This window comes from Mchenga conophoros, linkage group LG22 (genome assembly GCF_057382185.1).
Source record: "Mchenga conophoros isolate Kocher_MC1m ecotype Shallow Benthic linkage group LG22, M_conophoros_male_GT1.1, whole genome shotgun sequence".
In the NCBI taxonomy this organism is placed as follows: Eukaryota; Metazoa; Chordata; class Actinopteri; order Cichliformes; family Cichlidae; genus Mchenga; species Mchenga conophoros.
This window is the reverse complement of record NC_140546.1, coordinates 2,998,380-3,025,894: the sequence shown is the minus strand read 5'-3', so window position 1 is coordinate 3,025,894 and position 27,515 is coordinate 2,998,380. Positions and strand designations below refer to the sequence as shown.

General features: G+C 40.6%; 1 protein-coding gene across 1 annotated transcript in view; it reads right to left on the bottom strand.

Moving 5' to 3' along the window:
- The window catches only part of LOC146548529 (venom phosphodiesterase CdcPDE), a 47,536-nt gene extending 21,641 nt beyond the window's left edge, over nucleotides 1–25,895 (bottom strand). Inside the window, exons 1-18 of the mRNA XM_085263555.1 lie at nucleotides 25,662–25,895; nucleotides 24,700–24,787; nucleotides 20,740–20,874; nucleotides 20,207–20,332; nucleotides 19,583–19,643; nucleotides 19,030–19,124; nucleotides 18,535–18,614; nucleotides 13,033–13,152; nucleotides 11,633–11,742; nucleotides 9,059–9,124; nucleotides 8,874–8,946; nucleotides 6,715–6,823; nucleotides 6,095–6,217; nucleotides 4,941–4,972; nucleotides 3,439–3,566; nucleotides 2,985–3,054; nucleotides 2,813–2,900; nucleotides 673–845 (exon numbers count right to left, since the gene is read on the bottom strand). Coding sequence (XP_085119681.1) covers nucleotides 673–845; nucleotides 2,813–2,900; nucleotides 2,985–3,054; nucleotides 3,439–3,566; nucleotides 4,941–4,972; nucleotides 6,095–6,217; nucleotides 6,715–6,823; nucleotides 8,874–8,946; nucleotides 9,059–9,124; nucleotides 11,633–11,742; nucleotides 13,033–13,152; nucleotides 18,535–18,614; nucleotides 19,030–19,124; nucleotides 19,583–19,643; nucleotides 20,207–20,332; nucleotides 20,740–20,874; nucleotides 24,700–24,787; nucleotides 25,662–25,706 — 1,722 coding nt within the window. The 5' untranslated portion in view covers nucleotides 25,707–25,895. The remainder of the gene's footprint in view (nucleotides 1–672; nucleotides 846–2,812; nucleotides 2,901–2,984; nucleotides 3,055–3,438; nucleotides 3,567–4,940; nucleotides 4,973–6,094; nucleotides 6,218–6,714; nucleotides 6,824–8,873; nucleotides 8,947–9,058; nucleotides 9,125–11,632; nucleotides 11,743–13,032; nucleotides 13,153–18,534; nucleotides 18,615–19,029; nucleotides 19,125–19,582; nucleotides 19,644–20,206; nucleotides 20,333–20,739; nucleotides 20,875–24,699; nucleotides 24,788–25,661) is intronic.
- Nucleotides 25,896–27,515: the final 1,620 nt, after the last annotated feature.

Sequence of the window (27,515 nt, the reverse complement as noted above, 5' to 3'; positions counted from 1 at the left end):
GACTAGTTGGATATTGGTCATAGAAAACAGATTGAGGTTTTTTAAAAGAATAAATCACTTCCACCAAAACCACAATAACACATCAAAGATTGAATTCATGGTAACTTCATAGCATCTCAGAAACAAGACTTGTAGACTGCTGGCAGTAATCTAGACCTCGGACAGGATTCAGTGGTAGGCAAAATAGAAAAACAGATTTCCATTCAGATAAAAGTATTTCTAAAAGTTGGCCATATATCATGCTTTAGGGGCTGTGGTGCAGCAAGTTTGACTCTAATAATTTGTGAATAACAGATTTGAAATACAAGGAAATTGTAGATGCATCACAGTAGCCCTAAAAAGGCTGGTGGCTTCTACAACAGGATAATGCCTTTATATCCACCAAAGGTGAGAACCCATTCAGAACGTTTCTCCAGAAGTCTGGATGCTTTTTCTTGTGTTCCCCAACTGCATGAAAGTGCATTGCTAAAAAAGCAGACAGCTGCTCTGTGAACTATTATTGCTTTGACTGTTACCATGGAAGTTTGCTTTCATCCAGTCTTGAGCTGCAGTCTGTATTTCTTGTCATATTTTTGAAAATGTTAGGATGCTTTCCACAGACTTAATTCCCACAGAATAATAATGATCATATCATTTTATATATATGCTTTTGAGTGACAGTGATGTACCCACCACCTCACCACAGGAGCATCCCAGGTTGTCTTCAGGGTTTAGGCTGACCAGTGGACACTGAGCGGGCTCACTTTGTTCAGCGGGGTGCACTGGTGTGTAGTAGGGCTGCTGCAATACGTGATTCATGCTGCCGTGAGTTCCATTATTGCTGGAAGGAGAAACCTCGAGGACATCTGCATTAAACAAACATGAATTTATTTTTGTGCCCCTGATGACGGCTGTTTGTTGAGTACCAGATGTGTGCAATTAGTCAGTCTGTTCCCCTTGTCAGGGCAACAAATATTCAAATCTCAACAAAGCTGCTCTCACGTCATATTTACAGACAAGGCCACATGTTTTATTCCCACATGCATTGCTTAATCAATGGTGTTGTGAGGCGCTGTGGTTTAACCCAAACCACAATCTTTTCCTAACCCTAATAGTTTTAAAGGGTTAAACCTAACCTAACATCCAAACAGACTTATTATCCTGTCTCTCAGAAGTCAATATGCCTGCGGCCAAAGGATCAGTGTCTGCTGTGTAACCGTTAAATTACAAGCATCAACAATTGGCTGTTGTGCTACTGGATGTTAACTGGCACTAATTAATAACTCTTCACTTGATTGATGCTTTTAAAGATTCCATACGGGAGACTTTGAATATTACCAGAGCAGCAGACGTGTTGTCATTCAAATTCCTGTTGAATTACCATAATCATTATCTTTACTTATATCTTTAATTATAGGATTAAAGATACGATTTTCTTACAGTAACAAAAAAAAAAAAAAAATCACCAAAGAAACTAATACGCAAAAACCATAATACTGTGTGTTAACTGTGCTAAATCAGCTAAATTTAAGAATTCATAGCCCTGGATTTTGGAAGCATAAACTTCACATTCTTATAAGATGTACTGTAGTTCAAAATGCAGGAATGAATAACAGCAAGCTGAACAAGGTCCCAGTCTGCATGATCTTTTGTTCCCTGCACATTCAGGAGGGGGGATGACTGTCGTATATGCTTATGAGCTGAATGACAATTTAGAGTACCCCGCATTCTTGGAGTCCCTGGGTGGTGAGCTTGATGGCGCCCCACCTAGGGGACCCTGTCCTCCTCCTGGGAGACTCAATGCTCATGTAGGCTCTGATAGTGAGACCTGCAGGGATGTGATTGGGAGCCTGCTAGATGTGAACCTGAGCAGTGTCCTGTTACTGGACTTCTGTGCAAACCACAGTTTGTCCACAACAAACCATGTTCAAACATAAGGGCGTCCACGTGGCACCAGGACACCCTAGGCTGCAGGTCGATGATCGAGTTTGTAATTGTATCAACACATCTGTGGCCACTGATGATGCTCAGGTGAAGAGAGGGGCTGAGCTGTCAACTGATTACCACCTGGTGGCGTGTTGGATCAGGTGGTGGGGGATGATGCTCGACAGATCTGGCACACCTAAAAGTATGGTGATTAAAAGTTGTTGACTTAAACATCGTCGGGCGGTAGAAGGAATACTCCGTGGTGGAACCAGAGTCTGGAAACGAGCAAGACAACTCATGAGGTCACTGAGGCAGGTAAACAACTCGATGGTGGCAGAGCCCCTGGGGTGGATGAGGTTAACCCTGAGTTCCTGAAGGCTCTGGATGTTGTTGGGCTGTCTACAATGTTGCATGGAGATCAGCAGCGGTACCTTTCGAGTGGCAGAGTGTGCTCCAACTACAGGGGGATCACACTCCTTTGCCTCCCCGAGAAAGTCTATCCCAGGGTGCTGGAAAGGAGAGTCATCCATTAGCTGAACTTCAGGAAGAACGATGCGGTTTTTGTCCCAGTGACAGAACAGTAGACCAGCCACTATTATATAGATCATTATATCTCATATTATTATATAGAGAGTCCTATAACATTTTGTGGCACTGCAACAGCACTAAACGTTCTGTGTACAAAAATGGTTTGTCTACAAATTTCAGCTGATTTTACTCTTTGTGAAATCAGCTGAAACTCTTTTCAACTATTCAGGGTTTTGCTGGAGCCCAGATTGCTCTAATTTATTTATTTTTATTATTATTTATATGCAGTTGTTATGAGTGTCTTATGTTCAGCAGATTTTGAGTGGATACGGTCGAGTGGTGTACAGTGGTGATGATTTGCGGAGGGGAAAATACTCACCACACATTAGATTGTAAAGTTCAGTATTGGAGAAAGGCTCAATCTCTTTTTCCTTCTGAAACTTGGGGCCGTAACTGATAAACATGGCCTACAATAGAGATTAAGAAAGTGAGTGTTGTTACTGGGAAAATGTTTTTCCAATTTAGAAACACAGAACAGAGTAATAGCTTACATGCATGCTCTCAAAGTCATTGTCATAGCCGTGGTTACCACCAGAGCAGAATGTGAGAGAGCCTGGATCCCTATGAGGAAAGAAGAGTTTGCCAGTTGTAATCAATCATATAAGTTTCTGAATATAGACCTAAATGATTACTGAGTCCCATGAAGCGATAAAGGGGCAAAATTACACCCCACTAGAGTTTAGCTCAAGTGCCAGGATATTATGCCTTACAAGAGTGTACCAGAAACCTTTAGAGAGTATGACTTCATGCCCATTAAATGGGGAAAAGCATTTATACCCTTCTGGAAGAAATTAAACTGAGGGAAACTGTGTTTGACACACTATAAAAGTCTGAAACCCATAGAACAAGCACTTTGTTTCTGGCTAACATTATGAATCCCTGTACTCTAAAGCACATGGCTACAACCGTTACAGAGAATGTCTAAGACTGTAGCACCATAAATACCTCTCAAACAGCCATTTAGTGTCAACCAGGATGCTGACATCTTCAATGCGACGACTGTTGGCAAAGTGAAGGCGCTTTGGTAGGTTCGCCTTCAGGTACGGCTTGATTTTTTGGTCTGGCTTCTTACACTGAAATCATGAAAGACACTCATTCGTGATCCAATCCTGGAACATTTTTGTTGCATACAGACGTGGACAAACTTGTTGGTACCCTTCGGTCAATGAAAGAAAAACTAACAATGGTCACAGAAATAACTTTAATCTGACAAAAGTAATAATAAATGAGAATTCTATAAATCCTAACCAATGAAAGTCAGACATTGCTTTTCAACCAAGCTTCAAATGAATTATTTTTAAAAAATGCATGAAACAGGCCTGGACAAAAATGATGGTACACACAACATGAGACTTCTGCACCTCTCAGCAGGTATTTTGGACCAGTCATGTGCAAACTGCTCCAGCTGTTTCTGGTTTAAAGGGCACCTTTCCCAGACTGCATGTTTCAGCTCCTTCCAAAGATGCTCAATAGGATTGAGGTGAGGGCTCAGAGAAGGCCACTTTTAAATGGTCCAGTGTTTCCCTCTCAGCCATTCTTGGGTGTTTTAAGCTGTGTTTTGGGTCAATTTCCTGCGACTGAGACCAAGCTTTCTGACACTGGCCAGCACATTTCTCTCCAAAATCCCTTGATAGTCTTGAGACTTCATTGTACCTGCACAGATCCAAGACACCCTGTGCCAGATGCAGCAAAGCAGCCCCAGAACACAACCGAGCCTCCCCCGTGTTTCACAGTTGGGACAGTGTTCTTTTCTTGATATGCTTCATTTTCCGTCTGTGAACATGGAGCTGATGTGCCTTTGCAAAAAACCCCGCCCTCCCCCCACAAAAAAAACAAGAAAGAAATGACATAAAAATTATAACATGATTTGTTCACCATTGAGTGAAATAAGTATTGGCTTGCCTATAACCCAGCCAGAATTCTGGCTTCCATTAATTAACTGTGTCAATCACTTACAGCTACTTCAACTCTCAACTTGACTACAAATAACTACATATAACTCTCGACTTGTTATATGCAACACATTTCTCCAGGGAATCAGTTTCTTCCTTTCCAACATCATGTTTCTCACATCCTTTGACCAAAGATATGTCAAAGGATGTGAGGGACGAGATTGTAAGCCTGCACAAAAATGTAATGAATGGGCTCTAAGACCATTAAGAAAAGGTTTTGTGAGAGGGTAACAACACTTGGTGTTAAGTTTTAAGAAATGGAAGAAATATAAAATGACTATCAACGGATGGTGTCATATACTGTAAAACCTTAACCACGAAGATGAATCGTAGATGGGTGTTCCAGCACGACAGTGACCCAAAAATACCACCAAGGTAACAAAGAAGTGGGTCAAGAAAAAACTACCATAAAAAGGCAGTCCATTTCAGCAGGGATCAATAATTATTTTCCTCACGGTACATTTTGGTAAGAAATTTAAAAAAAAAAATACTCACAGTCATATTAGCAACAAGTCCAGCAGAGTCCCCTGTTGAAAGGGAAACATTTATGTCATTGCTGAAAGTTCAAAGCCAAGGCACGGCAATTAAATCGTGTTTCGTTTAAAATTCAAATTTAAATGGCATGTTGAAGGAATTTTCCTGTGCGATATGTTTGTTAGTGAGATATCACAAATAGCTTTGTAATCGACAGATTTGTTCTTTTTCAGTCAGCATTGTGTCCCAACACAACTACAGAGTCTTAGAGAGACACAACTCGTCTGTGCAGGAGTGGAAACATATTGTATGATTCTTTATCCTTTTGGCATCGTTGCCTCTTTTTCAATGTCTGTCTTTTAGCAAAGCTCTGAGAGCATCTAAATGGTAAATGGTAAATGGCCTGCATTTGTATAGCGCTTTTCTAGTCCGTAAGGACCCCAAAGCGCTTCACACTACATTCAGTCATTCACCCATTCACACACTGGCGATGGCAAGCTACATTGTAGCCACAGCTGCCCTGGGGCGCACTGACAGAGGCGAGGCTGCCGGACACTGGCGCCACCGGGCCCTCTGACCACCACCAGTAGGCAAACATGGGGTTAGTATCTTGCCCAAGGATATTTGCCATGCAGCCAGGATGCAGCCTGGGATCGAACCACCGACCTTCTGATTAGTGGATGACCTGCTCTGCCACCTGAGCTACAGCCACCCCACATCTACATCTACAATGTTGTGTGATGCATTTTCAATAGAAACTAAAAATCAAGTCATCATAATCTTCCAAATTTAAGAACTAAAAACAAGCATTTTATCAAGAGTAAATCAGATATGTTGGGTCAGCCATGGACAGGTGAAACTAACTGATAGACATCCAAGCCTTTTGTGCTTGATGCATCAGGCATCAAGCCTTTTTACAGCCTTACTGTCTCTGAAACAGCCATGCCCTGATGTTGTACTGATATGGCTGCAACCCAAGAACATTCAAGTATGACCAGGTTCAAACACAAAAGAGACCTAGGTAATCTCGCAGATTTCACATGCTTTAGGAACCATATAGTTGCTCACAACGTCAAAAAGCTGGTGAAACCTATCATCAACGACTCACCCCACCTCCTCATTCTTTGTGTGATCAAAGACAAGCAGCAGAGCACTTTGTTGTTGCATTTACTTACACAGTGCGTCTTTGCTCTTGGCTCTGATGCGTCCAATGGGACCCTCAGTTACCACATACATGCTGGTATCGCCCACGAGTTCCTTCATTGTTTCCTTTCTTTCACAGCTTGTTTCCTCCATACCTGCAGCAACATTCAGCTGTTACATTACAGCCTTAATTTCTTCAGTGGAACAAAAACTTTGGAATGCTTTATTCCTTATGTGGAATACTCATGAAGCATTATGATCCCGTTCTAGATGGTGGTAGTGTTACTGCATTATCAATGTCCAATTGCTGGAATGTGTGTTTGCTTTTATTTCCTATGTAGTGGTAAGATTCCAGTGAAGAGATTCCACAAAGATAAAGTAAGATCAAAGTGGATAAAGGCAGGTGAAAACGATGCCTTCTTACTTCCCAGTACTGTTTTAAATGCTCTGGTCTTTGTAGCCATGTTGGACTTTCCCAAAAATAAAATTTGCTTAAATCATTATAAAATTTATGAGGCAAGCCAAGGATTGTTGTAAAGCTACATGCATGGTAAAAAGAGAGCACATGTAAACATTTCTATTGACACTGATTTCTTTGAACACATGTGACAGACGTGTTTTCAGAGCCACATCACTCTGAGTGCTTTGTTACCATGGTCAGCCACAATAATGATGTTGAGACAGCGGTGTAGATTAATTTGCTTCAGTCCATTCATGAGCTGACCAATGATCTTATCCACACCCTGGAGTGATGTAATAATCTGGAGAAAGCAAATTAAATGTTCAAATAAATATGATGCAAATGATGTTGTTGTACTTTAAACCTGTCATGCAGGAATTATGACAACCTGTCTGAGAATTTTTATTCATCTTTAGGAATGAAAATAGGAATAAAAACGAGAAAATCCTGATTGAGGTTGTCATAATTCCTGCATGACAGGGTTAAATAACAATGAAGCACATCATACACCTATAGTAACATTAACCGGCCAGTGGGTGGCATGGTATGGAGTGACTCATCAGTGTCCAATGTAGTGGTTTATGTGCATGTGTGCCATCAACGCTGACACAGGAAACAGCCTTTGAATAGCTGTAACTGTAGTGACCACTATGCCTGAAAAGGTTAAATTACTGAAAACAAAGTAATACGAGAGTGGAAGAGAAGTATCCATGACCGAGCAATGACGAACTTCGTTAGAAAAACGTAATTCAAATCTTGGCCATTGATGTGTTTTCCTTGTTTCTATTTCAAGCCGTCCTTCCAAGAGGAACACAGGTGCTGCCTGAGGAAAGCGGGGAGGATCATCAAGGACTCCAGTCACCCCAGCCATAAACTGTTCAGACTGCTTCCATCAGGAAGGAGGTTCTGCAGCATCCGGTCCCGTACCAGCAGACTGAGAGACAGCTTCTTCCATCAGGCCATCAGACTGCTGAACACGTCATAGACACCTCAGCTTCACTACTGGAACTTCAACATTATGCACTCCACACTGTATATAAATGCCACTTGTTTTGCACATATTCAACTCTGTATATTTTATATATTTTATTATTATTATTATTATTATTATTATTATTATTTTTTTTTTTTACTATTTAATTTGTAAAAATGTGTATACACACACACACACACACACACACACACACACACACACACACACACACACACACACACGTAGAAAAACATTTAGTATACACATCCAGAAATGCATACACTATTATATATTGTACATATATTTATTAGTTTCAGGTTGGCCATTCTTGTATTTTGCTCGTTTGTGTTGTTGTGTTTGCACATCTCTGTTGCTTGTGGGGCTCGCACACAAGAATTTCACTCGCATGTGCTGTGCCAGTGTGCCTGCACATGTGATGTGACAATAAAAGTGATTTGATTTGATTTTGATTTGACTATAAATTGTCTACTGTGTCGTTCCTTTTTCACTCATCGTTAATGAGTGAAAGCATGAATCACTTCTTCACATGTGAGTCTCGTGCTTTTCAGGCATTTCCCCATCACTCACTCAGCCAGTAAAGCTGGTTGATTCCCTTTTAAAATCTGCATGTTGATTTTATTTTGTCATTGAAACCAACCACGTCCACATCTAATGATTACAACTATTTGAAATGAAATTCAGGAGAACTCTGCTGAGCATATCTCCAGACCCAACACACAGTCCCTAAAAAATATGCTTTTTCTTTCATAATTTGTCTGCATGGCCAAATCCTATGACTGATCCACTAAATCCATATTTTTGATGCTATTGTCATCAGTTGTCTAGCCCGTTCCCAAAAGTCACCACATGGATGTATACGCGATCCATTAAGGTCTCCCAAAAGCCTGACTTGACAGATGCAATTTTAATTGTTTAATTAGAAGTGTCATAAATATTTATGAAGATTTATGAGCCTCATCAGTGGACTTTAGAGTTTTGTTATTATGCTCACTTATCTGTGATCATTCACTGCAGGGTGTTTTACTGGTGTGGATAATGCACGAGTAGTTTCAACATGAGGATCTTGTTTCAGCACTGGGCCAGAGGGGCTACAACAGAATAACATCTGCACATCGCTCTCGCATTTCCAGCCAGTGCCAGAAAGGCGGCATAGGTCAGCTTTCTCTGTGCTACTTAAACATGTTACAATTATTCATTTAATCATTGTCCCATGGGCTTTATCAGAACTTCCGCAATATTTAGCAACGACAAACGTCAGTCACGAATATAACGAGCTTTTGTTTTGTTTCTTGAACCAAAAGAGCAGAGCAGCTCTCCCTTCATCTCTTTCTTATCTAAATGAGTCGAGTGACCTTACCCCTCCACTCACAGGACCGTAGCTGTGTCCAGATTTATCCGGCTCCTCCAGATACAGCGTAAAGAAATCCGGCCTGGCGGGAAAGAGTTGTTTTACTTGGAATCGAGTCAAAGCAAACATAGTTCACATTTATATTTTTTCATCTTCCTTTTGTGAAGTCTTTGTTTTGAAAAAAAACAAACAACCTTTTATTAGCCGGCAGCTGCAGCCACTTCAGCACAGTGAATACTCTTTCTTCAAACGGCACGGTACTAAAAGAATAAAAACAAATAGAAAGTAGAAGGTCAGTGTAAAAATAGTGATATTGATGTTTTTCTACAGAGAGAGCTAACAGTAGTGATCATCACGGCTGTGTATATTCCACCACTGTAAACACAGAACAGTCCCTCCTGCTGAACACCATTAACGAACAGCCACCCTGGCTGATGCACAATTTTGAAAAACATGCCCGTATCACTGTGAAGTTGACTATCCAAGTTTCCAAATATTTTAATTTCACGAACGTGCTTACAACATTACCAGTGAGCTTTAGCACTTTTGAAACTAGTCGTGTACGTCTGCATCATCAGTGCGTTGACTGCACTGACGCTGGTGGCAGTAACACGTAAGAGGTTTCATTAGTCAGATACTGCAGTTCGCCTCCCATCGGTCTGTTGGTTTTATTAAGTCTTGTTTTTACTCACTGTTTTGGTTTAGTATGTGCTTAGTGAGGTCTTGGTTAAAATACACCTGTTTGCAATAGTAACTGAAAAATTATTTATTGGCCTCAGCAGAGTAGCACACATCATCAAGGACAGCTCCCACACTGGTTTTGACCTGTTAAACTTGCGCTACAGGTGCATCAGCACAGAGACTCAAATACTCAAGAACAGTTTCTTTCCAAAAGCCATAACCACCCTGAACCCACACATGCACTGATGACACAGTTTCACCCCCTAATCCAAGGACTTCCCTCTATACACAGACTATACAAACTACCATCACCACTCTGCAATATTTAATTTACCTGCCAAAACCCACACTGTAAACATATAATTGTCATGGTCGGCTGTGTGGCAGGCAGGCAGGAGTGGTGGACCCAAAATGCAGGACTCTTAGGAAACAAGCTTTCAACTGAAAATGCAGCTTTATTGCTGGAACAAAACTTCAACATAAAATAAAACTCACAAAAGCAAACAAAACTCTAAACTGAGATGCAGGAGGACTTGAAATCATGAACACACAGAACGTGAGGGTGAACAGACGTTAACGACGTGACGCTGACACAAAGACACACTGGGCTTAAATACGCTGAGTCATCAAGGAATTAGAGACAGAAGGGGGACACAGCTGGGAGAAATAAGACCTAATGAGACAGGGAGGGCAAAGCCGGAACACTGACATCAGACAGGAACAAGAACCTTCAAAGTAAAACAGGAAACAAAACACACTTTACTAAGACACGGACTAGACGGAGAGAGACAGACTAGACACTGACCAAAGCCTACTAAATAATAATCATAATCAAAACAGTATCACTGATAAATCAAATCATAATCTAGAAAAACACCAAAGCATGAAAAACAGAAAGCTGGGTCAACATGACCCAGAACCGTGACAATAATACTGTTTTTCCCCTGATATTTGTATCGTTGATATTGGATTGGGACTGTTCATATGTATAAAGTACTGCAGAACTGTGCAGCCCGCCCCTTTTCTTCTCCCACGTGTCTGCACTGAGTAGAAGATGCTCTGAATCTCATTGTACAGGTGTATAGTGACAATAAAAGACATTCTATTCTATTCTATGCTATTCTATTCTAATCATGGATTGATGTGAGAGAATGGGGGAATGGTGGTTGCTGTGTGAACCATCATTTCCCACACCGTGACAAAAAAGGCTTCAATGTGGCAACAATCGTCATCCAGAGTGTTGAAAATAGCGGGAAAACATTTCACATGTGATGTTTAACTTAGAGCATGGGCCAATCAGCTCTGACGCCATCTGTTCTCTGGAGCCAAAGTCTCCCAGCCAACCATCCCACGCAGTGATAAAGTACATCGTCCTGCTTGATAAGAGCTCGTGCAACATATCGGAATATTTCCAACACACTGCACATTTACTGATGTTGCTTCATGGACTCCAGTATGTGATTTGGCTCAAAGATCAACTCCCAGGGTTAAATAATCAGATTACATAAAAGCCTAATTATGAATTCACTGTTAAGTTACTGTAAAATACCGAGTGCAACCAGCATGGTGCTGCTGTTTTGATTGGCAGATTTTCCATGGCTTTTAAATCAAACAGTGGGACCTGATGCAATATGATTTAGCTCTGATGTGGTGCGAGCAAGAGAGCTGGGATCACAGTGTAAGACGAGTTACTGCTACTATATTTCTACACAGTTTAAATGTATTTTTTCAGTTGCCTAAGTCTTATATTCATTAACCTACTATGGTATCATTTTGCATTGGCTTCATATACTTAAGTTACTGCACGGTCAAATGGGGTGGCACACCGATTGTCCATGAAATGATCCATTGGGAGTCACAATAGGCCACTGAGGGAGGTTAAAGAGGAGGCGGAACAGCAAAGTGTTTGACATTCAGCTGCTGTTTCTGGAGTAGCGGATGAAAAGTAGACGGGGAATTTTTTACACAGCAAACTTTGAATATCTGTGTCTCAGGGATTTTGTTAACTACTCTCCAGGGGGATGCGAGGCTCTCATGCATCATTCAGTTCTAAAGTGATTTTTTTAAACTAGAAACGATGGTCTCACCCGTCATAAGGTACGTAGATGTCAGGAAAACTGTCGGCGATTTTCACATCCGATCCAGGCCAGAAGAAAGTCCCAGACTTCAGTCCGTGGGACTTTGCTGTGTGCCAAATCTCCAAAAACAAAGAAGACGTATGAGCTTGACTGAAACATGCTCAACGCTGATTCTGAAGTTTCTTTTTAACAACGTTTATAAGAGTTGATATTATTGTTATTAAAGTTACTTGCAGTGTCTCTTTCTACAAGATGCAATGTTTCTACGCTGCTGCACTGACATTAAATGAATGTGCTCTGTGTCCATTTTCAGAAGCAGCATGTCAAAGTGGAATCTTTATTATCAAAACAATGTTAACCATCTTAACCCTCCTGCCATCCTTTAAAAAACTCACACCCATCACCCTAGGGACCATTCTCAGCCACGCCATAAAAAGACCATATATCCATATTTTATTCCACTTTAAATTAGCCAACCTTGTAAAACTACTTCTCCCTGAAATATTCATGTAAAGTTTTAATTATATTTTCGTTGTTTTAACCCTTCAAATCCCAGTGTTATTACATGAGCGCCCTGTGTTATAAGCCCCAAAAACCAAAAAACGAAACTAAATATTTCCACAAAAAACCAGTTGAAGTAATATGTGATTGTCATTATAAGTAGGCCTTTAGATGGACCAAAGATTGGCACCAACATACATTTTGACCTGCCATTATTTTTTTTGCATTTTTTTTGCAATTTAAAAATTAAAACTTCAAGGCCCTGAGTCTTCATTGACATCCAAGAAAAGAAGAAAAAATAAAATCATATGATGATAATTTGGGGTTGAAAAATAGCGTTTATAATGAAGTCAATGGGCAGAAAATGGTCCCCAGGGTGATGGGTGTGGGGATTTCTGCTGCTCAGCCATTTTAGGCTGATTTAAGGAATTCACACTGGAATATTAACATTGACAGGTAAAAACTATCCTGTGGCAAGTTTGGTTATATTCCACTGAACACAGTGGAAATGGCAGCCATTTAACACATAGCAGTGGCACAAAAAGGTCCCAAGAAGGCAGGAGGGTTAAACCAACAGAGCCATACAAGCTTCTTCCATATTATACAACTGCTGCATGCAGCAATGCAGAGCAGGAATGTGCAAGTGCCCGGGGACTTTTCCTTAGGTGAAACTGTCAGAAGCAAAAAAGCCCAAAACAAAACAAAACAAAACAATCCAAAACCAAAAACTTTATTTGGCATTTTTGCATTCGATTACACTGACAGAAATGATCTCAACCTGTAATATGTTCACTCTCATCTTATTTGCTTTAAAAGGTCACCTTCCCCTTAACGTTTAATTTTTAAATGTAATTTAAATGTAATTTGACCAAAGGTCGCTCAGTTTGTGTGTGTAAATCAAGACTCACAGGTTGTCCAAGGTACCAGTCGGGGTTATTTTTCTCTGGACTGGACAGGGAGAAGGTGGCATCGAACACCGGGTCATACATGGTATTGTCAATCAGACCATTTGACTCTGGGTAGAGACCCTGAGGGAGGAGGAAAAGGAAGGAAGTGAGGAGATAATTAATAATTCAGTTTAACTGAATATATCAATCTTGTATGAAAGCATCCTGCAGGACACTTGAGCATTCTTTGTTTCGTAACAGAGAGGAGTAATCCTTAAGTCTGGGTCATGTGTCTTCATACCACAAGTATGTGCTTTGTATGGACCTTGAAAGGAAACTTCTAGTGCGTGGGAGTCGGGATTCCCTCACGTGATTTCTAAGAAGATGAACGAGCTTGTTTTGAAAGGGAACTCCTTGTAAGAGTTTCAGCAAGAACTGGGTGTGTTTTATCATGTGAGATATGGATCAGGCACGAGGAACTATCTGTGTTCTGTTGTCTACTGTCACGAGTTGTTTGCTGCATCGCGAGGGCCTCAGCAGCAGGCTGGTGCAGAAATCCCAGTGACGTTTATCTGGAATCTGAGAGATGAAAACTCCAGGCTATTTCTTGTAACTTTCCTCTCCTTAATGTCAAGTATAATCGTAATAAATGCTTCTATATTTCAGAGAGAATATAGTTTTATTACGATATTCTAGTGATGAACTGGCACTTAAGAAACTCCAACTTGAACTTGAACATGTTTCTTAAACTACACACTATTCTGAGTCAGTACAGAATGTTTTATTACCACAACAGATCACTGTGGCTGTTTTATTCATTTATTAGGTTGAAGGTGTCACAAAGTTGTTTTTATTTTCCCAGCGCCAAGTCACCAAAATCTGCAACTGACCGAGAAGAATGACCCAGATTTGATCCAGAACTTTGTGGTTCTTCCTTTGTTGATGCCCCCGAGCTTTCACAGAAATTGACCCAGTAAAGTTTTTGAGTAATATTGCATAAAAATGACACCAGAACAAGAAATATTGAGGAATAACACAGTGTAGTACAACGCTGGGGAGGGTGTGTGTGGACATGCTCAGGCAGACGTACATGTGCAGGGTGTGTAAAAAGGAGCCATACACGGTGGTGTTTGTTCGTCACACTTAAATGTTTCAGATCATTTAAGACCCCAGAACAACATCCAAAGAACTAAAATAGCAAATGGACTGGTTCTTGTGCTTTATACTTGTAATTCATTCACCAATCACACCACACCACTATCTAACAGTCGTACTCCGATGGGTGCATCAGAGAGCAACATGGGGTTAGTATCTTGCTTTGGCATGCAGACTGGGATCGAACCACTGACCTTCTGGTTAGCGGCCTGCTCTACCACCTGAGATACAGCCGTCAATGTCTCTGTTAAGGTCAGTGAGGACCTCACCATAAGAAAGAGACTGAGCAAAAATAGGCAGCATGGCAGACTTCTAAGACAAAAACCACTGCTGAGCCAAAGGAACAAAGGCTCGTCTCAGTTTTGCCCCAAGATTTTTGTAAAAATGCTCTCTGGATGGACAAGATAGAGGTATAACTTTTGGAACCCTTCAATTTAGAAAAGGAACATCAGACCCTGACCCTGAATCCTCCCTTAGTTATGCTGCAATAGACGTAGGCTGGCCGGGGATTCCCATGATGCATTGAGTTTTTCCTTTCCAGTCACCTTTCTCACTCACTATGTATTAACAGACCTCTCTGCATTGAATCATATCTGTTATTAACCTCTGTCTCTCTTCCACAGCATGTCTTTATCCTGTCTTCCTTCTCTCACCCCAACCGGTCGCAGCAGATGGCCCCGCCCCTCCCTGAGCCTGGTTCTGCCGGAGGTTTCTTCCTGTTAAAAGGGAGTTTTTCCTTCCCACTGTCGCCAAAGTGCTGCTCATAGGGGGTCATATGATTGTTGGGTTTTTCTCTGTATCTATGAAGCGTCTTGAGGCGACTTATGTTGTGATTTGGCGCTATATAAATAAAATTGAATTGAATTGAATACCAACAGTAAAATGCGGTGGTGGCAAGGACCCAAATGCAGGAATTGGAGATGACTCAAACTCAAACACAGCTTTTATTTCTGTGAAGGTTCTCAGTCATCCAGGTCATCGTAGTCAAAGGAGCTTGTAAAGAAAAGCGTCTGGACTTCTTTAAGTTGCCTGAAGACGTTTCACCTCTCATCCGAGAAGCTTCTTCAGTTCTACGGTCAAATGGTGGGGAGTTTGTGGACGAACTAGCTCCAAGACTACTGTCGGTATATCAAGATGCGTTTCAAAGAGGGAGACTACCGTTTAGTATGCGATCGGCAGTGATCACGTTATTACATAAAAAAGGGAAAGACCCACAGCATTGTGGGAATTATCGCCCAATTTCATTAATCAATGTGGATGAAAAAATTATTTCTAAGATATTAGCTTTTAGGCTTGAAAAAGTTCTTCCGTATTTGGTGCATAGGGATCAGGTCGGTTTTGTGAAAAATAGAAGCTCTGCGGATAATCTACGTAGGATATTGCATATACTCTGGAAGAGCAGGACTAAGCTAGACCCTGTCGTTGCCTTCTCTTTGGACGCAGAGAAAGCTTTTGATAAAGTTGAGTATCCTTTTCTGTTTCATACCTTGAAGAGATTTGGTTTCGGTCCCTTTTTTAGGCAGTGGATTCAGGTGGTATACACAGATCCAATGGCTACAGTTATTACCAATGGGATAATGTCACCCTCATTTTCGTTAAGTCGGGGTACTAGACAAGGTTCACCCTTATCACCTCTCATTTTTGCTCTGTTTTTGGAGCCTTTAGCCATAGCTTTACGTGAATGTAAGAAAATTAGAGGGGTGGATTTGGGTCAAGAAGAACATAAAACTTTTTTGTATGCAGATGATATTTTACTGATTTCAACTAACCCAGAACAGGCCGTTCCTGCAATTTCCTTAATTATTGATTCTTTCTCTGTAATCTCTGGATACACTATAAATTGGTCTAAGTCTGAAGCTATGCCTATTTCTAAATTGTGTCCGCCTGTTATGAGGAGTTCATGGCATTTCAAGTGGATGCCCGAGGGTCTGACTTATTTGGGGATTAAATTGACCCCTGGTTTAGACAACATAATGAAAGTAAATATTTCCCCAGTGATTCAAAACATCCGTTCGCTGTTGCAGAATTGGGTTAAAATAAATCTGTCCCTTTTGGGCAGAATTAATTTGGTGAAGATGATTATTGCCCCTAAACTTCAGTACTTTCTTCACATGTTACCGATAGCAGTCCCACATAATTTGCTAAAGCTTTATAATACATGTGTAGAGGGTTTTGTGTGGGCAGGTAAAAAGCCATTGTTCAATCGGTCTAAATTATATGCTGCTAAAGAGAGTGGTGGGTTGGCATTGTCTAAGATGGTCTGGTATCATTATGCTTTCTCCCTCTCTCAGTTAGTTAAGATACATAATTCCTCTACTGATAAGCCATCATGGGTTGGGATTGAGGAAAGTCTTGTGGCCCCTTCGTCTTTAGAGGCCTTCCTTACTCAGAAGGGAAGGCCAGTACCGTTTAAAGATCCAGTACTGTCTTTCATGCAAGAGACCTGGCTTAGAGCTCACCAATATACCAACAGCAGCCCTTATCTCACCGCTAGAGCCTCTATTTGGTATAATAAGAAAGTATTAATAGGTAAGAAACCGGTCTGGTGGGAGGCCTGGGCTAGGACAGGTATTAATCAGATGGGGGACCTATTTGGGCAGACTGGCATGAAATCGTTTGCAGAAATCAGACGAGAATTCAATTTGGATCCAAGGGAAATTTGGAGGTTTTTTCAAATAAGACATTGTATTAAAGCCATTTTGAAAAATAATCTAGACCCTCCATCTAGTGTTCAGAAGATGTTTGCAACCCCTGACAATAACAGAATCAGGGCATCTAAATTTTATGGGAGCTTCAGAGAGGCACACGCTCCCAGTTTGGGGGGACTGAGGCGGTGTTGGGAGAAAGATCTGGGTATCCAGATCTCAGAGGACAGTTGGAAGATGCTGATCTCATCATGGTATGTCTGCTCACCTGAAACACAGTCTCAACTTATCCAGTACAAGTTGCTTCACAGAAACTATTGGACACCCAGTAAATTAGTCAGGTTGAAGCTCGCAGATAAGGACATTTGTTGGAAATGTCAGCAGGAAGTCGGGACTCTAGTTCATATGTTGTATACATGTCGGAAAAATGATTATTTGTGGGATGGGATCATCAACTTGGTGAATGATATTTTTAAACTTAATCTTTCTAAATCTCCAGCTATATGCGTCCTGGGCCTACTACCTGACGATAACACTCTCTCAAAAAAACAGAGATTGTGGATGCGTCTGGCTTTTATAACTGGTTGCAGGGTAATTCTTAGGCATTGGAAGTCATCCAGCCCCTGTTCTTTCAAGGAATGGACCGAACAAATGTCTAGGATGGCATCATATGAACGGGTTATGTATAGAATGAAGGGAAGAGAAGATATTTTTGAGCAGGTCTGGGGTCCCTTTTTGCGGTACATTGACAATGTCTCTTAGACATTATGATAAATGGTCTCTTAGAGGGATATTTCATGTGTCATTGGTATTTTGGTTGTTGCCTGTGTTTTTTTTTTTTTTTGTTTTTTTTTTTTTTTTTTTTTTTTTTGCACCAGGGGGTTTTACCCTTATTCGTTTTTGTTTTTGCTGATGTTCTCCAGGAGGCGGTGTATTATTTTGTTTCTCCTGGGTTTTATTTATTTTATTTATTTATTTATTTATGTAATTTTTTTTTTTTTTTTTTTTTTTTTTTTTTTTTTTTTGTGTGTTGTTTGTTTGCTTGTCTTAGTTTGTTTGTTTGTTTAGAAATGGACAGAGAACTGACAGTATGATTATTGCAGTTGTATATTTATTTATTAATGTTTCTGTCCATCCAAAAATATTAATAAAAAAAAAAAAAAAAAAAAACAAATGGTGGGGAGTCCCAGATTTAAACCCAGTGGGTTTAAACTACTTAAAGAAGTCCAGACGCTTTTCTTTGCAAGCTCCTTTGACCACAGCTTTGATTGCTGAAACTCCAGAGCTCAGGGAATACAAAACTTAGGCATGAACTGAAACTAAATATCACAGAGACCAGGAAACGCTAGAAAACACTTAGACTCTGGGGGCAGACGTGAAGACAGAAGACAGAGAACAGACAAACGGGCACATGACCAGGGACACAGCTGAATTGAATTACAACAATTCAGCCAACCTTCCTCCACAGCTGTGAAAGAGTCGCTGCCAGGTATCGTAAACGCTTGATTGCAGTTGTTGCTGCTAAGCGTGGCCCAACCAGTTATTAGGTTTAGGGGACAAACTCTTTTCCACTCAGGGCCTTTAATAATAAACATCTTTATTTAAAATCTGCATTTTGTGTTCATGCACGTTATCTACGTCTAACAAACACAAAGATCAAGTTTGTTTACTGTAAAAAAGACGTATTAATGTATGCAGCAGTGTGAGTGCTGTGCGTCTGTACCGTAACAATGGAGTAGTGATTGGGAAAAGTCTTTGTGGGAAATGCGGACTGCATGAATGGAGCTGACGTTCCACACCTTCCTGTGAATAAATAAGGAATGGTGCCAAATTAATTCCTCCATGTGACTTCCTTTTAATATGACCATGTGAGTCATTGCCCTGCCTGCAGGCTGAATAACTTCATTAAGCATAAGATGCAACCCTGAACACACTAATTTATATTTGATAAGCAGGAAATTCAGTGGAAGCTGCCTTTGTGTGAAAGCATTTAAATATGTATCTGTTTTGATAAGATAACTGGGCATGTTTCATCTTAAAGCTTTGATTTCTTATGAATGATGATGTTAGCTTTCAATTTGTCATCAAACAGCCCAAAGGCAGCCTAAAGGCAGGCGATTTATAGACACACGTTTCTTACAATAAACAGACATGTAAGAGGTTTTGTTCATGTATGAGGGTAAGCATGTTTCTTTAAAAACAGAAGGTTGACACTGACTGAGTTTATCCAGGACAGGGATGAGTGCACTCCATGTCTGCAGATACTCTGCCCTGAGGCCATCCAAAGACACAAGGAGCAGCGGCTGCTTAAAGCTGTGAGGAGAGAAAACAACCATCAAACGTAGCAGAAACTCTGAAACATTAAATACTGACATAAACATACCAAGCTGGATAAAAATTGGCTGATTTATGAGTAGGAATACTTTTGTGTGTCCACCACAGATCAGATCATTTCACTCTGCTCACAGCCAAACTGTCTACACACCTTTATAGCTACGCTAGCTTGTGTTGGTTAGCTTGATACTCCCTATCATCCAAAGATTGTAGTTACTTTTACTTTTCTAAATGCAATCTGCGATTATAAGAAATAGCAAGGCCTCATTTAAAATAATAAGAATAATTATAATCGTTGAAAGGCTATGTTACAAATACAGCTGTTTGGAAAGCATGCATGGAGTTGCTCATCAAAGATCATTTCAATCAGTTTTCAATCAATCTTCAGTTTATTGCATTTCCAAAGGGATTATAATATATTTGGTATAAATTCTTACCCTGCGGGACACGTGGGGGTTGACAGGTCATCGCACGTATCTTCAACCCACTGTTTCTCTCCTGCGGCGAGACCATAATGTTTATGTCTCCAGTGACATCTGATGGTACGGGACTTTTGAATACACTTCCTAACGTCTGTTGTTTTTGCCTTTTTTGCTGCAAGCTGTATGTATAAGCTGGCAGAATAAGTGCACGTAGGGTTCTAGAGATGTAATGAGAGAAAATTCCCTCTAAATGCTGCTAAATGTTTTCCTTAGATAAATATCTGTGGGTTAGGGTTTAAACTAGAAAGCAATTGTTTACAAGAAAAGCTACAGAACTGGGTCAGCTTTAATGTGCTGTATATACCCCTGCTTTCAAACTCTTACACCACTCCAGTTAAGAGGTCCTTAAGATGAACCACGTATACAGAGGGGTTTACACTGAGGGAGCCACTCATACCCTAAGAGGAAATTCTAACAATAAACCAGTTTTAGAAATCGCCTTCTCTCATCAAGCTTCTCTGTTTATTCACAGTAAGATCTACAAGTGTTTCTCATGGCTAAACAGGTCTCCTGAAACGTTACTGGCTTTTACAGATTTCTTTTGTGTCTGCACCCTGTGCGATGTCCCTGCAGCCTCACCGTGGCAGACGTGTTTGTAGTTGGTGCAGCAGTCTCCAGCAGAAAGACAGTCATCTGAACAGTGGCACCTGCTCTGCGTCAGCCTCTTCTCGCCACAGCGCACGTTTGTGCATTCCCACTGCTCAGCTGAAGGAAACGGTCATGGAGTTAAGTACAGAAGTACACTCAGTTCAGCTGGTGAGCAGTGAAGGACGTGTAAGTAAATGGCCTGCATTTGTACAGTGCTTTTCTAGTCCCTAAGGACCCCAAAGCGCTTCACACTACATTCAGTCATTCACACATTCACGCACACATTCACACACTGGTGATGGCAGCTACATTGTAGCCACAGCCACCCTGACAGAGGCGAGGCTGCCAGACACTGGCGTCACCGGGCCCTCTGACCACCACCAGCAGGCAAACATGGGGTTAGTATCTTGCCCAAGGATATTTGGCAGCCAGGAGGCAGCCTGGGATCGAACCATCGACCTTCTGATTAGTGGCTGACCTGCTCTGCCACCTGAGCTACAGCCAAGTCACAAACAAAGTCTCACTAGGAGCAGTGCAGATGTCATAGTGGTCAAAGCAGCAGCTGTTGGCGGCGACGCAGTTTTCATCACATCTGCAGCCAGGTTTCTCGTTGTCAAAAGGCTCATAACATCTATTCCTGCAGGATGTGAGGGGCGTGACTGCAACAGAGACAAAACAGGAGCGGAGAGTTAGTCGATTAATGAAGATGAAAAGAGACATTTAAGGAAACAAGAGAGCTGCAAAAACAAAAAAACTGATAACCTGAACTTTATAAAGGAGAAGACGTTATGTTCTTCTTCTTCATTCAAAACAAACGGAACATTTTCAGATCTTAAACTGTTAACTCATCATTACAAAAACAACCAAGGGAAGGATTTCCCATCATGGCTTTCTTGTACTCAGACATATAATGAGCTCAATGTACTGAAGATTTTCCAACACAGTACGGGAAGAACATCTGTCTACATGTAAGTAATCTGTTATCTGTCCTGACAGCAATGACACTCTGGATCTAATAAGCACTGTGAAGTGCCTCAGCAGTGCTCATCTATGCAGTCATGAAATAACTGAGTCCCACCTTAAATTAGCAGCTGAGGCTGCATAACCACAGTGAAAATGGATGAGACAGGAGCCAGACAAATTCCACCAAAGCAAATGAAACGTGGTCTCTTCTCTTCACATTTCATGTGAAATTTCAGACAAGTCGATGCTAGGTTTTCACAGCACAGTGACGCCTATAAGCTGCTAGACAGCTCTTTCTTTGCACGCAGTTCTGGCCTTTAAATCTGGGAATACACAGGCAACACTTCTTCACGTCCTCCAGGATTACGATAAGTAATGTTTGCAAATATAACAGCTTCTTTCTTGAAATTTGTCGCCTTACATCAGGTGATTATAACCTCAATACACTGAGATGTTAGCATTCATAATCCCCACCCTGTCATCCAATGGACGTGAGATCTCAATGTGACTCACATATTTTAATAGAGGGACTTATTTTTGCATAATTGGACCATTTTCCCTTCAGCTTCCAGATTGTCCTTTCAGTAAGTTAAGCTTTCCATCTGTTCTTGTCTCTACTTGTTTCTTGCAAGTCTTGCTGATTTTCACATGAGAAACTTGATTTCCTGATCATTTGAGTCAGTTTATTCACATGCTGATGAGTATTAAAGCTTGAAAAACAGTGAAACAGTCACATGCACCAGATTGGTCATGGATTTGGCCTACTGTTTTTCTTTAGACCTTTGTTTTTTTGCGAAGCTTTTGCTTTTTTCTGCATTTCTGTGGGATTTGGAAATTGACATCAGGTGAGATATGAGATGAGATATACTCATGTGTCACATTGTCAGCTGTACAGTTTACTTGTGACACTAAATGTGATTTCTATTAGACATCAAGACAAAAACTTCCCGCACATGACAAATGGAAATAGTGCTGCTCTCTGCAGGGTAGGGGAAGCGTCCAGTGAAACTATTTGAGTATTTTGGCTGTGTTCTTGGATTTTAGCCATGCTGGTATGCAACAATGCACATTTAATACAAAACAACCACAGTCCTATCAACCTGTGTGGTTCATTTGATACTCTTGCATTGTTTATTGTGAATTATGATCACTTTTGGAACACTAATGCATCCTCCAGTGCTTATAAAAGGCTGTGTATGTGTTTCCAGGCCCGGATCTATGATGCTGTTTCTGGTCGGCTGCTAGATGGTTTGAGCTCCTAGAGACATTTCTAGGTTTCTGGTTTCTACAGGCTTAAAAACAGCAGTGCCCCTGCTCCCCTGCTTATTCTGTTATGTAACCAAAAATCTTTTTGTGCGGGTGAAAAAGAATATTGGCTGGATTCACCACCGGTAACATTTCCCGGCAGCCAAGTCATTCGGAAAAGAAGTGTTACAATGTACAGACTAAAACTCTGACCCTGAGGAAACAGCCTGGTGCTTTTAATGGAGAGCACCTTCTCTGACAAAGGCACAGAACCGAGTGTAACATGACTGACATTAGTCTTTAGGCTTCAGCATTTCTGTCTGTAAAGCTTTCAGCATTTCAACATTCAGACCAGAATGTTTGTTGACAGGTGAACACTTCAGTTCATCTTTCATCTTCGTTTCTAAAGCTTATTCGACCGTTAGAAGTACAATCAGGTACTATTCAATTCAATTTTATTTATATAGCGCCAAATCACAACAAAAGTCGCCTCAAGGCGCTTCATAAATGTCAAAGTTGCTCCACCCTTTAATAAATGTTCACTTGACCTTTAAGTAATTGAGATTTGTGGAAAAGACACAAAATAAGTCACCGCCAGGTCTTCAGTGGTAAAAATGAACTTTAAACAGGAAAATTGTGAATTAATTCTGGTAAAAATTAATTCTGGTTACTTTGTATCAATAGGTAACTTCACATCTGAGCAGACAAGTATCACATGTGGAGTTCCCCAAGGTTCCATCTTGGGACCCCTTCTGTTTAACATCTACATGCTCCCACTGGCACAGATTATAAACAACAACAAAATAAACTACCACAGCTATGCAGATGACACACAAATATATATCACAATGTCACCAGGAGACCGAGGCCCTGTACAGGCTCTTGGTAAATGCATTGAGGAAATCAATGACTGGTTGTGCCACAATTTTCTCCAGCAAAACAAAAACAAAACTGAGGTAATAGTCTTTGGCGCCAAAGAAAAACGATTACAGGTCACCAGAGAACTTCAATCTATACATCTAAAAACCACAAACCAGGCGAGAAATTTGGGTGTAGTGATGGATGCAGACCTAAACTTAGAAAAACACATTAAGACAATAACAAAGTCAGCTTACTATCACCTCAAGAATATTTCAAGGATAAAAGATCTGATGTCTCAACAGGACCTGGAAAAACTAGTCCATGCATTCATCTTTAGTAGGCTTGATTACTGTAACAGCATCTTTACAGGTCTACCTAAAAAATCAGTCAGACAACTACAGCTCATTCAGAACTCTGCTGCTCGAGTCCTCACTAAGACCAAAAAAGTGGACCACATCAGTCCAGCTCTGAGGTCCTTACACTGACTGCCTGTCCGTCAGAGGATAGACTTTAAAGTTCTGATGATGGTCTATAAAGCTCTGAATGGTTTAGGACCAAAATACATCAGTGACCTCCTGACCCAGTATGAACCATCCAGATCCCTCAGGTCATCTGGATCCGGTCTTTTATCAGTTCCCAGAGTCAGAACCAGACACGGAGAAGCTGCATTCAGCTTTTATGCTCCTTATATCTGGAACAAACTCCCAGAAAGCCTCAGATCAGCTGAAACACTCAGTTTATTTAAATCCAGGTTGAAGACTCACCTGTTCTCAGCTGCATTTGAATAAAGCACCAAATCCACACTTTAAGCTTAAATTTCAAAACTTACATTTAACTACTGATTTTATCTACTGTTCTGATTTTATCTGTTTTGATTTTATATACTGTGTTGTTTGTTTGTTTGTTTGTTTGTTTGTTTGTTAATTAGTTAGTTAGTTTATTTGCTTGTTTTAATCAATTTTAAATCATGCTTTTTATTTGTTCTTGTTTCTAATGTCTCTGTAAAGCACTTTGAATCACCTTGTTGTTGAATTGTGCTATACAAATAAACTTGCCTTGCCTTGCCTAAAAGCAAAAAATAACAACTTAATGAGTTGTGAGGAATAGAAATCCCTTTTTCATCCACAGGAAAACATTTGTAGGAGGACATTCTCCTTTTTAAATGACGTTTTTAAAATGAGTGGAGGAAGTTAATTCTCTCTGACATGAGATGCTGATTTGGTGCCTGACTCACTCTGACGGTTCTAAATGAACCTAAATCGTCAGCATACGCTCACCCGAGTCATGACGATGAAGCCATATGGGAAAATAATGCAATTTATTAAGAAAGTATTTGTTGTATATAAGTGTTTGAAGTTTCTGAGCCTGCAGAGACACGTTTGCGTGTTTGTGTGTGTGGCTGTTTGTGAATGTACCTTGGTTTTGACATCTCTGCAAATCCAGTCCGAGACCGAGTCCAAGGCCAAGGATTAGAGTCACAATCGACACAGCCAAGACACCAATCTGTGCGACACAAATGCAAACATGAAGCGAACCTAGCAACAAATCCTTTCTTATGAAGTCAAACACAACCAAAAGCACAGAACAGTCAGGCTCTATCGGTGAGTGGAAACACGTTCTCCAGTTTGTTGTTGCCAAACGAGTTGTAAAATAAGCAGCAAAGGGCTTAATGACAGAAACGAGAGTGCAACAGAAACTTATACAGCTGCAGTTCACTGTGGTGTTTTTTTATTACCTTCTACTTACAAGATGCCACTGCAGTTTCTTCTTTATGACGGAAAAGTAGCAGTTTATTTTATAGGTGCTCTTATCAGCTGCATTTAGTCAGTGCCTTAGAGCAACCAGTTTATAACATTAAATTGAGGAGACGTGCAGTTTTACAGACTATGGCTTCTGGACTGATTGTTGGAATAATTACCATCAATCAGACTTGTATTCATTATTTCACGCTGACTTTACACAGGGGTGTTTATCATCAGGTGAACAGCTGGATCTCATAATCGCCCATTCAATGCTTTCCCAGACGATACGTGCGCGCAAATGTCTGGAAATTGTTGTAATCTTCTCGACAAACATGTGTGATAGGAACAACTGCTTGTTATTGTTCAGTTAGTCACGTATGAAGTTGTGACAGGTTTTTGGGTAGATGCTTGTTTAATGCAAGCTTTGGAAATGTTTAAATGTTGACATAGAGCAGAGCACACGTTTAAAATCAGGCTGATCGGAGGCCTGCTCGCTGGTGTCATTCCAGCCATTGGTAAGAATTCATTATCATAAACTTTCATTTACATTTTGAGTAAAAATGACACAAAGGCCTTCAATGTGTCTCGTTAAATTCTCCAGTTACTACATAATTAAAACAAAAATCTGTACTCACTATGATCTTCTTCTTGTTTCTCTTTGCTTCGCTTATCCAATCCATAGCTACTCGAATATGTCTCTTACTGCACGGAGACAGAGAGACGTCCGGCAGACGTACACAAAGAGACGCACGTTACTTTATGCGGATAAAAGAAAGATATCTTTGCAGTGACCTCTGGACCAAGTACAAGAACTGGGCAAGCAAATGATTGTCAGAATGAAAAGATAACCTCGTGTTCATGCGTTTTTCCTTTGTGGAGCCACAGCTGCTGCTCCTTTGCTCACATTTTAAAACTTACTGGAGTGCCTGCGAGGTACAAAGATAAAGCCACGGAGTAAAGATCAGAATCGAGATGCAAACCTTCAGTGTCAGGCCTTTTGATTTCTCTTGTTATCAATGATTGATAACAGCTTGAAACAATTTATTGGTTTATTGAATTAAAATTAATTACTACTTTTACAACTACAGCTGTTAATGGACTTTCAAAGACGTTTGTAATGATGTGAAATGCTGACTCACATTTCGCCGACAGTTTTATCAAAGCACGTACCTGAGCGCACGCAAACCTTGAAACTTTTATTTTTTGTGAAGTAATTTTCACAAAGTAAACATTTCCGATCCGAACATTGTCATATAGGATGTCTTCCCATTTCTAACAGTGCATAACCTTTGCCTTTTAAGGCCTTTAAAATAAAACCAAAGCTCTTTCGTTGAAATCTAAAACCAGTTAAACTAGTGACAAAAGAACACACGAGGCTTCTGCAGAAAGGTCAAATATAATGAGACGCATTACCATTGAAATGATCTCTAATCAAAGGAAAAGGAAATTCTTTCATACAGTCTTGCTTTAACAATATTCTTCTTTTGTGGTGCCAAACGTCTCAGGTCATTATAGTTCTCGGGGCAGGAATTTCATTTAGATTTTTTATGTTTCATTTTCAGTGTGAAACAAAAGTGTTGGTGCCAACTTCTGACATGCATTAGAGCGGATGACCTGTTGTTCCAGGATCAACACCAACGCGACGATATCAGATCGTGCCATTAGAGAGGTGTTTGAAAAAAACAAAAACCTGTAAATGACATATAACTCTGTCCAAGGAGAGCCGGGATATTACAGAAAAGGAGTCAACCTAACTGAGAAGCATTTCTACATAAGTGCCCCTGATTATAAATCACTCATGAAACTATGATGCAGTGTGATAACAGGACTCGGCTGATGTCCAGAGGGGGTTTTATGTGCGTCATCTCTCTGGTTTACAGTGTAGAGAAACATGAAGATCAGTAGAATAACCTTATCTGTAGCGAGAAATAAACAGACTGAAGCATCAAAATGGTCCCACCCATAGAAGAAGGTGAGATTTCCAACATATTACAAATAGCTCTAATATCAATCATAAATATCAAGAATATTACAGATTAAATATGTATGACTCACATTTGACTCTAACTGTAACAGGTCATCAGCCTGTGGAGGCTGTTGATTGAGCAGAAGCCAGGCTGTTGTAACTATTTCAGTGTGTTCTGTGCTTTCGATAGAGGAGTACAGGGCAGCCGTCATGTCCTGTTCCGTGGTGCATCATGAGAAATCTCAGTTTCTCACTAAACGTTCTCCTGTGACTGGCAAGCAGGTCATGGAGTGGGTAGGAGGTGTTATCCTGCATTGTTCTTATCTTGGATAACATCCTCCCGACACCACCCTAAGGGAGTCCAGCTTCAACTTACTCACTTTTGTGAGATTTGCTATCGTTTTCGCTTTAAGTAGCATATTAGCTCATATTTCATATTTAACTGGGACTGACTCGTGTTACCACTTGAATATTGTCATGGTCTGGGTCATGCAACCCAGTGTTTGGGTTCATGTTGTGTCTG